The following is a 9,880-nucleotide window of genomic DNA, read 5'->3' as shown; positions in this document are numbered from 1 at the left end:
AAGGACAGGAAATGTGTTCTGCAAATGCCTTTTATTTATTTATTTATTTATTTATTTATTTAGTCAGATGTGGGATTAAGTTTTTTTTCATGAATAAGGCTGAAGCAGGAATTTGAGAAAAATATAATTCATTTTTGAGATTGATAGATAGATAGATAGATAGATAGATAGATAGATAGATACTTTATTTATCCCAAGGGGAAATTCATGTCTCCATCAGCTCATTGTTAATAATAATAATAATAATAATAATAATAACAGTTGATAATAAAATAATATAATAATAAAATAAAAACAAAAAAATTTAGATTAGTCCTCATCCTTTGGCTGAGGTGTTGTATAGCCTGATGACAGTGGGAACAAAGGATCTCCTGAAACCTCTCTGTTCTGCAGCACAGTGGGATGAGACGTTTGCTGCAGCTGTAGCTGCTTCTCTGTCCAGCCAGAATGTTGTGGAGAGGATGGTTGGTATTGTACAAGATGGCCTCCATCTTACATTGCATGCATCTCTCCATAACAGTCCTGAGTGAGTCCAGACTCCTGCCAAGAACAGACCCAGCCTTTTTTACCAGCTTGTCAAGTCTCTTTGTGTTCATGTTGGACCTGCTGCCACCCCAGCAGACTGCAGCATAAAAAAGTACACTGTCCACCACTGACTGATAAAACATGTGTAGCATTTCACTGCAGACGTCAAAGGACCTGAGCCTCCTGAGGAAAAAGATCAGTGTGAAATTATTATTATTATTATCATTATCATTATTATCATTCTTATTATCATTCTTCTTCTTCTTCTTCTTCTTCTTCTTATTATTATTATTATTATTATTATTATTATTATTATTATATTTCTACTTTTGTCATTCAGAATTCAGAAACACCCAATTTTTCAAAACATCAAAATCTTTATGTATCTTATGTTCAATAGCATGTTGACTTGACTTGATAAAGTCAAAATAATTGTTGTAAAAAAAATGTGAAATTACAGAAACAGAGTTTATGCTTCACTGCAGTGTGTAGTTGTAGTTCATATCTCAGACTGCGAGTGGCAGCAGAGCACCACAGAGCGTCCAGTCTACCGGAAATCACATAAGAAGTAAATCCCAAACAAACCCGGCACATGTGGACCAATGACTGTATATGAAGTGTAAATACACAACAAATTTAGAATTTGTGGTTCAAAACGGTTCTTTAAAAGTGAACATGGACGACGAACACACGGTAAATACATCTGATACTCTGATGTAGATGGTAATGCTAACTAACGCTTCATCGCTACTGACGAGGTTAGCTAGTCGGGTCAACACCAAACTCGATTCATCAAAATGTCGGTTTTGTATTTTCTTTTCACACCTAAGACACACTAAAAACATTATTTAACACAGTTAACGCAATTCTACGACTGTACAGGGGATAAGTTAACTATATGTTCACTAACTGTTTCCTCAAATGTAAATGTTGTAAGATATCACACCGTGTCTGACTTTAATGTCAATAGTGCGTATTCCAAGTTAACGTTGAAATTTTGTTGAAGTAAATATTCCATTAGTTTACAACTTGGTTGCCGAATTTACCGGAGAGCTTAATCAAAACTTCAGAAATCCTTATAAGCCCATTTGAATGATTATTTGCTATTTCCAAAGAAAAGTAAAAATAAATTGCCTATTTTATAAATGAAGTCTTGACTACAGGTGCTGCTGATATTCCACAACTACAGTCCGTTAGTTGCTTTAGTTTATGGAAGTGGGAGATTCTTAATTGCCGTTGTTCCAGAGTTATTTTTAAGATATTAGTAAAAATATCTTCAGCTTTATAGATATTAATGTAGTTACAAAACCACATAATGAAAATAATTTTGCTCTCTTTTCTTTATGTGATCAAACTGTACCTGTATGTTGTTGTAGATGTTTATTACATTTGTGTGTGTGTGTGTGTGTGTGTGTGTGGGTGTGTGTGTGTGTGTGTGTGTGTGTGGGTGTGTGTGTGTGTGTGTGTGTGTGTGGGTGTGTGTGTGTGTGTGTGTGTGTTTGTAGGCCGGGTTCAGGGAGCCCTGTGCTCAATGCTCTGCAGTGGATTGGGGAATATCAGATGAGGGTCGTTTCTACTGCAGATCCTGCCACAATGTCATTGAGGTAAACAACAAGAGCATCAGCTGATCTTGAGTCTGTTACCTGTGTTCAGTGAACCTAACATCAGTGATCCTGTTCACTGGTTTATTGATCCAGTGAGTATGTTCATGTGAATGGGCAGGAGCTGGTTATTACAGCCAAGACAATCAGAATGAATAAATGAAGTACTTCACAGATGTTGATACTTGCAGGAATATTCACAGCAGCTTCAGAAAGTATTCAGACTCCTTCACTTTATCATCCTATAGATTTAACTGTAAATAGATTAAATAAGTTCGGGCTTTGGCCGAAGCACAGCCAGAGTCATGAATCATGAAGCCACTCAAGCGTTGTCTTGGCTTCAGGTCATTATCGTGCTGAAAGTTGAACTGTAGCCTGTAGTCTCAGGTTGCGTCCACTCATAATGACATAATGCTTCTGTAGTTGTTTTAGTTCTACTCCTCAGGCAAGAGAATCTTTTTCCTCATGCTCTCAGTCCTTTAAATGCTGTTTGGCAAACTTCAGCAAGCTGTCATCAGTCCCTGGTTTCCCTCAGACTGCAGTGTAGCTGCAGGTCAGCAGGTGGCAGCATTGTGTTTCTGTACCAGTTTGAATTCAGTTTTATCAGGTTTCATCTGTGTGAATTTGAACATGTCTTAACATGTCCTCAGAGAACCAGGGAGGTGGTGGACCTGACCTTCACCCCCGGATCCACCAGGGTCTCCACCATCGGCAGAGGAAGCAGAAACAAGAGGCCCGGTCAGTGTTTCTGTCTCAGTCCTCTGACACGGACCTAAAATACAAAGTGGTTTAAAACAATAAATATGTTTTCAGTTCAACCTGCTGGAAGTTCAAAACCGACAGAAAAATAAAAGATAGATTAATTCAAAGTGATTAAACGATGGAAAAATGAAGCAGCAGATTGTTATTCTACATCATCAATTTGTTTCTGAAAGCATCTGTTTGGTTTTTTGAATGAACAGTTTTGGGTGATTTAGGGCCGAAATGAAGATGAGTAAATTAATTGATAAGCTGAATGACAGTTTCTAAAATGTCAGGATTTGTAGTTTTCTGTTTTCTATCACATTAAACTGAACAGTTGAGACATTTGAAGATATCTGCTCGGACTTCTAGAGATTAAACGATCATTAAAATCATTGTGAGTTGAAAGTTTAGTTTTTCCTGCGTTTCAGAGGGAGGTCGTGAGTGGATGGTCTGTGAAGGTTTCCAGTTCATCCTGAGGAACCAGGCCAACGCTCTGCTCAGACTGGGAGTCTCTCCACACTTTAAGGTCTGTTTATGTACCTGCTGTTGAACCTGGAGGGTCAGTCGGAGTGGAAACCCCCCTGCAGAAACAGTCTGATCAGAAACGTGTTGTTTCAGGACCAGGTGTTGTGTCAGCTGTGGAGACTTTTCCTGCAGAAGAGTCGACAGGCCTACACCAGCAACCCAGTGAGGAGCTCCACGTTCAAAGTGGTGAGTTCACAAACACCTGACACAAAACAGCTGAATCTAACAACTGATCAAATCAACAGTTTATGGGTGTTGTGAACTTGTGAAAACTATTTGTCATAGTTTTTAAACATTTGAGAATCAAATGACGATTCTTTATCAAAGAGCAACGTGTTAAACCTTCAGAAAGCTTGTTTAAATGACTCAGAAAAGTCAAGTGAAGTAACTTTTATTCATAGAGCAAATTTAAAAACTATGCAAGTTGATGAAAGTGCTATGCAGAATAAAATCAATAAACACCCAGGTATTAAAATCAGAATAAAAAGCACACATCCATAAACGTTGTCAAAGGCATTGAAAAAAAACCGCCATCAAATGGATCCAATCACTGAAGAATAAAAGTGTGTCTTAAGCCTGGATTTAAAGGAATCAGTAGACCGGGCAGATCTTTTATAGGTGGAGATGCTGTTCCACAGTCTAAGGGCCCGTTCAACCCTGAGCTTAGATTCGGATTGCGGCCAGGCCAGGAGCCTGAAGTCACATGACCTCAGGGACCTAGGTACAGAATACAGGGGTTAAAAGGACAGAGATAAAACAAGCGGTAGGACCTTGAAATCAAACCTGAAATGCACTGGAAGCCAGTGTAGAGAGCCCAGAATAGGGCTATTGTGGTCTCTCTCCTGGGTACCTGGAGTGTAGAGTCTAACAGCAGCTCTCTGGACCAACTGCAGGTGAGATGGGGACAACTGACTAAGTGACTGAGGGAATTGCATTGGTTTAAGCAAGAGGAAGTGAAAGCATAGATGACTTTGAATGAGAGAAAAGACCAAGACAAAGCCTTTACGACTGCACTGACCTGCTTGTCAAACTTTAGGACAGAGTCGTATTTCACACCTAGGTTTTTAAGATGGGGTTGAACAGGAGAAGACAGGTTCCCGAGGCTTTTTCTTTGACTTTCACATTTTTATGCAAATGCATGGGAGAAAATAAAAAGATAGCGGAGCATTAAATTTGTTTGTTTCTAAAATCAACTAAATATGAATTTGCCCAAACTTTTGCAAACAACTGCAGTAACTGAGCATTTGAAAATTTTAACTTGTGCTACATAAACTTGAATAGATTCATTAAGGGGAAAGGATTCAGATCTGATAAACAGATTAAATAGAATGCAGCTGATAGTTCACCCTGTTTGCAGAGCTGCACTGACTCTGTCTCTCTGTCCTCAGCAGAATATGGACTCGGACTCGGAGAGTGTGGCCGAGTCGTCCGTCGTGTCCGCCAGTGAGACGGACGGAGAGACGAACCTGCCCAGCACCGCAGGATCTAACGTAGGTAATGAAACGAAACCCACAGCCTCCTGCTGTTTGAACATGATGCACAAAACCGGCTCCATAAAGAAAAACTTTTCCCAGTTTGCGGTGTTTGACTGAAAGATGTTAAAATGAGTTGAAATGCTCCTTTAACCCCTCAGACAGCTCCAGCAACTGGTCGCTGGGCTCGGGCTCAGTGGACGGCGTCGCCTACGTGACGGCTCGGCGGAAGCGGGGTCACTGTCTGATGAGCATGAAGAAGACTCTGGCTCTGATCCTCCTCGCTCTGATTTGGAGCCGCGAGCCGCTGACGCTCAGTGACCTGCTCAGGTAACTTCTGGACACACCTGGATCGTTGCCCCATGGAGGGTTAGAGGCTGCAAAACAGTGTTAAATATATTATTTTGATTTACTGTCTGTTATGCAAACAAGTCCCAGTGTAGGTCTAGAAAGTCCTGGAGGAGTTAGCTGATGTGATTGTTTTCAGGTTGGTGAATGAAGGTCATGTCCCGTATGTGAACGCCTACGAGGAACTGCCAGAAGAGATGAGGCTCGACGGCAGAGACGCTGCCATCTTCAGAGTCGAGGTCAGAAATCCGACATGCAGAATTACTATTTCAGCCCAACAGCCTCCACTTCTCACAGTCTTGTGTGTTGATTGACAGTGAGTCAAACCAATCAGTCCACCAGTTTTAGTGGGCGGGACTATGTGAGTACGATGAGTAAATGTTTTCCGGGGTGTCTTTGTTTCCGCAGCGCATCCCGTCCCACCAGGTGGTACACAAGGAGGCTCAGGCTCTGGTTCTCTACCTGCAGCTTCAGGCTTTTCCTCCAATCAGCCGGCAAAGTCTGCTGCACCCTGCACTGCTCAGCCTGCGCTACCTGACCGACGCCAACCTGCCCGGTAACCCCTGTACTCACAGTACTGCTGCTAAACCTTTAAAACTTGATCATATAGATATTATGGATTATATTATTATTATAGATCGATATTTGATCTTTTTTTCCTCTCAGACGAACTCCACCCCTGGGTCTGCAGCCTGATGGAGCACGCTGGTATGGCGGATCAAACACGCCACACATTCGACCCTGTGTCTTGTCCCGCCCTGCCGCGTTACGACGTCCAGACCGCCGCCCTCATCATCGTCACCATGAAGCTCATCTTTGGCATGGACGACCACAGCGAGTGGTAATTGTCTCTCCCCCACCCCTTCATCATCCTCACCACGGCCACGTTTAAACCTCTCCCTGTCAGATCTGACGCTGTGGGATGTTGACAGATGAATGTAACAAGTACGTTTGATTTGTGTCTTTCAGGGATTTATCCAGTGAAGCTAGTGTCCACGACGACAGAGGTTGTTTCTCCATCTTTTCTCAAATTTGACATCACCCAGTCACTCAGCTACATTCACACAAGACTTCACTCACATTTTGGTTTTGCAGATTTTCTCGATGTTTGGTTAAAGTTTTGTGGTTGTTCTTTTCTCAGAAAACATGTTTAACCTGAGGAGGTGGTACAGACTGATGCAGGCCGCTCTGATCAAAGCTCAGCAGAGGAGACACAACGACATCGCCAGGTGCGATATCAGCAACTCTTACAGCTGAGGTCATCTGAGGTCACCTACACCCGAGATTAACTGCTTCTATATGAACAAAATAACAGTTCTTACTCCTGACGCACATCAACACTGTCCAGTGTAAAATCTTTTCTACTGACTTCAATATTATTCTTTTTGCTTATTTACATTTGTATGTCTTGCAAATGGCAAACTATTCATGGGCAATCTGCAAGTTCAAATCCTAAACAACAAAACACAAAACAAGAAAATCAGAGTAAATCCATGAGTCCTAATCGTGCAAATTAAACAAACCTGGAGTCATTAAATTCAGTTTAACACCATAGTGTTTTTAATCTAACATATTTATTATCTCCTTCACTCTCGTCCTCAGGAAACAGTGGAAGGCAAAGAAACCTATCTACCCAAAGAGGAAGTTGAAATCTGTCGTGATGAAAAGAAAAAGTAAGAAACTACTAATTATAATTAATGTTGATGCATAACTAATTAATTAATTATTTCTTTGGATTTTTGTGCTAATGCATAATAATAAAAACGTATGTATGAAAAACAGCTATATGAGGTTAAACAAGCTGTGATGTTTGTGTCTCTGCAGGGGTTGCAGAGCAGGTTCAGATCTGTTTTGAGAAGCTGTCTTCTTGTCCGGTGAGTGTCCCGCGCTGCGATCCGTCCAGCTTCAGGTTCTGCTGGGGGGACGAGGACGGAGCGGACGGTCCCAGTCTGCACCACAAGAAGCTGGACAGAGCTGTGTCTTTGAAAAACGACATCCTGACTCCCTCTAACTCCACATACTGGCACCCGGCGCTCAGGCCATGTGACTCCCGGTAGGTTTGTTAAAATGTTGTTGAATGTTGTTATCATGTTCAGTTTGTGTTAAGACTGTCTCAGAGTTGTTGATTCAACTGTCTGATCAATTTGGAGGATGTAGTTTGTGCTGCTGTTAAAGTGTATTACATTACACAGAGAGGTCTACCCTCATTCATATAAATGGGGTGGACAAAGTAATAGGAACACTTTTTAGCATAGCGCAATACACTCAGCATTAAAACAAAAGTAACTTTAGCATTTTAAAAAGTAGCATTGCCATTATAGGAAAAAAAAAGTAATGTTAGCACTTAAATGTTAGCATTTACCAAAAGTGGTGTTAGTATTAAAAGAGCAAAATTAAAGCATCAAGCATCAAAATAAAAAAAGTAATGTAGCCACTTCGAAATGTAACATTTGCATTAAAACAAAAAATTTGATCTTAGCCTTTTAAAAAGCAGTGTTAGCATCAAAGCTAAAAAGTAAAATCAACATTTCAAAGTAACATTTGCAGTCAAGTGAATAAAATTAGATTGCTGTTGGCGACAAACGAAAACACTTTGTTAATCTGAACATCACTTGACCCTTGACCCCTGTGCTTCAGATCCAGGTGTAGGATTTATTCAGATCCAGTCCTGATGTTTTCTTCCCCTCGTCCTCCACAGGAAGTGCGTGAGTCATTACTCGGAGGTGGAGGCGACGTTGCCTCGGTCATTCGTCTGGCTGCTGCAGCTCTTCTCCTTCCTGCTGGACGTGAAGCCGGACTACCTGTACGAGGAGGTGCTGAGGGTGGAGAGACGAGTCTTCAGCAGCTCAATGCCTTTGAACCAACACCTGGGGAAGACGGGGAAGACGACAACCAGAACCAGGAAAAGGACCGGGACCGGGACCAGGACAGGGACCACGACGTCACAGAGACTACAAGAAACCAAAGAAACGAGATGAAAAACCTTCAGGTAACTTCAGAAAAGAAAAAAAATTGCCAGTGTCAGAAATATAATAATTCAATAACACATTATTATCAGTGCATTCAAGGACACTCCAAAATCCAAGATCTGAGAGTCAGCTGCTGAACATATTTATCGACACTGTAGACAAACGGTGACCTGACGTGGACACTGAACAGTGAAGTCAAGTGTCCCTGTGTTAATTATTCATTTAGCTCTTGTTTCTTTCTCTTTCTTTTTTACATAAACTTTATTGAAACAAGAATAGCAAGTATACAGCAAGCAAAAAACATCTTATATAAGTATACCAGGTGGACTAATATGGTAAAAGAAATTTCTGCTCATTTTTATTTCTGAAAATAAAATTCTGTCGAGTAAATGAATCAAAACTATTTTTTTATGGGCAGAAATCAGGTATTCTCTGAACCACGTCCACTGTTGTTGCTCCATCTTAGAGCCGTTTGGGCTAAAAGTTACTCTAAAATGCCTGATTATTTATTTTTTTGTTTGTTTTTGTACCAACAGCATATGGCAGGTAGCAAATGATCTTCATGTACATCAGAAATATTTTTGAATAAATGCCACTTTGTTAAATATGAATTTCCAGTTGTTACCTTTATTCGCCCAATTCCCGCCACTAAAACTCTACTTTTGATGAGTTGATTGACTAGATGATCATCAACAGTAAATTAATAATCAGTCATTTTCGAGTAAAATGTTCGTCCTTCTCCAGTGTCTCAGAACTGAACATCTTTTGTTGCTGGTTAAAACATGACTCTTCTGACATTTTATAAACTTACAGATTCATTGATAAAGTTATGAGCAGATGAAATGGTTATAAAACTAAAGAAAATCGTTTCAGACCGTTTCCCATCATGAAGCAGGTTTCACTTTGACATAATCTCTGCTCTTTTTCTTTAGTGCATCGCCATCAGAGTTAATTAATTAATCAATAAAATGTTACATAGTAATGAAAACAATTCATCCTGCAGACGTTTTTGGATTTTGGACATTTTAGGACGTTACCTTGGACTTTAGGAAACTGTTCACTGTTTTCTATTTTTAAAAATAAAAGGGTCTAATACAGCACAGTACAACGTTTTCCTTTATGAAGCAGATTGCTGCTGGGACATTTAACCAGCTTTATGTATATTTAAAATAGATATTTTACTGTTTTCTGAAAATAAAGATTAAGAACATAATTATCACATAAACAAGCGAGGGATAAAATCTTTTCAAGGATTTCAAGGAAATTGTTGTATTAACTGTTCCCCAGTTATTGTGAGTGAACACAGTGAGAACTGTTTTTATTATTTACTTTGTTTTTGAGCTGCTGTCGACACTGAAGACAAAGAAGTGTCAGAAAAATGCAGTGAGAGAAACTGAACAGCAGAGGGAGACACACACACAGAAAAGACTGATTCACAGAGAGGAGCTGAAACTGAACACACTGCAGTGATACCACACACACACACACACACACACAGTATCTGCAAATGGTATTTATAATTATTTATTGTTTATTTTGATTATTTCTCTTCCTAAAACACAGCTCAAGTTTCTCATAATGATCCAGAAGAACTAAAGAATTAAAGATATTTAACTATAAAAATGAAGCAACAGGAATAAAAACAAACAGGAGGATTTTAAGATTCAACTTCATTTCAACTTCACACAAAGTTTTT

The 9,880-nt window shown here is 40.0% G+C and overlaps 1 protein-coding gene across 1 annotated transcript; it reads left to right on the top strand.

Moving 5' to 3' along the window:
* The first annotated feature begins 1,098 nt into the window (after positions 1 to 1,098).
* On the top strand, positions 1,099 to 8,823 carry taf1b (TATA-box binding protein associated factor, RNA polymerase I subunit B). Its single transcript, XM_022770475.1, has 15 exons — positions 1,099 to 1,218; positions 2,031 to 2,129; positions 2,777 to 2,864; positions 3,299 to 3,396; positions 3,489 to 3,581; positions 4,784 to 4,889; positions 5,029 to 5,197; positions 5,355 to 5,454; positions 5,624 to 5,771; positions 5,882 to 6,056; positions 6,185 to 6,222; positions 6,357 to 6,444; positions 6,818 to 6,888; positions 7,040 to 7,268; positions 7,914 to 8,823. The coding sequence occupies exons 1-15, from the start codon at positions 1,138 to 1,140 to the stop codon at positions 8,191 to 8,193; spliced, it is 1,863 nt and encodes a 620-aa protein (XP_022626196.1). The 5' UTR covers positions 1,099 to 1,137; the 3' UTR covers positions 8,194 to 8,823.
* The last annotated feature ends 1,057 nt before the right edge of the window (positions 8,824 to 9,880 follow it).

The sequence above is a fragment of the Seriola dumerili genome, unplaced genomic scaffold (genome assembly GCF_002260705.1).
Source record: "Seriola dumerili isolate Sdu_G_001 unplaced genomic scaffold, Sdu_1.0 BDQW01000025.1, whole genome shotgun sequence".
Taxonomy (NCBI): domain Eukaryota; kingdom Metazoa; phylum Chordata; class Actinopteri; order Carangiformes; family Carangidae; genus Seriola; species Seriola dumerili.
Note: the sequence above shows the minus strand (reverse complement) of the source record. Positions and strands in the feature narration are given on the sequence as shown.

What these genes read in the sequence shown, in the direction of transcription:
- taf1b (XM_022770475.1), top strand. Translation starts at nt 1,138, where the DNA reads ATGAAGTGTAAATACACAACAAATTTAGAATTTGTGGTTCAAAACGGT. An exon ending in ACATGGACGACGAACACACG is followed by an intron (nt 1,219 to 2,030) that starts GTAAATACATCT and finishes GTGTGTTTGTAG; the next exon opens with GCCGGGTTCAGGGAGCCCTG. An exon ending in GGAGCTCCACGTTCAAAGTG is followed by an intron (nt 3,582 to 4,783) that starts GTGAGTTCACAA and finishes CTCTGTCCTCAG; the next exon opens with CAGAATATGGACTCGGACTC.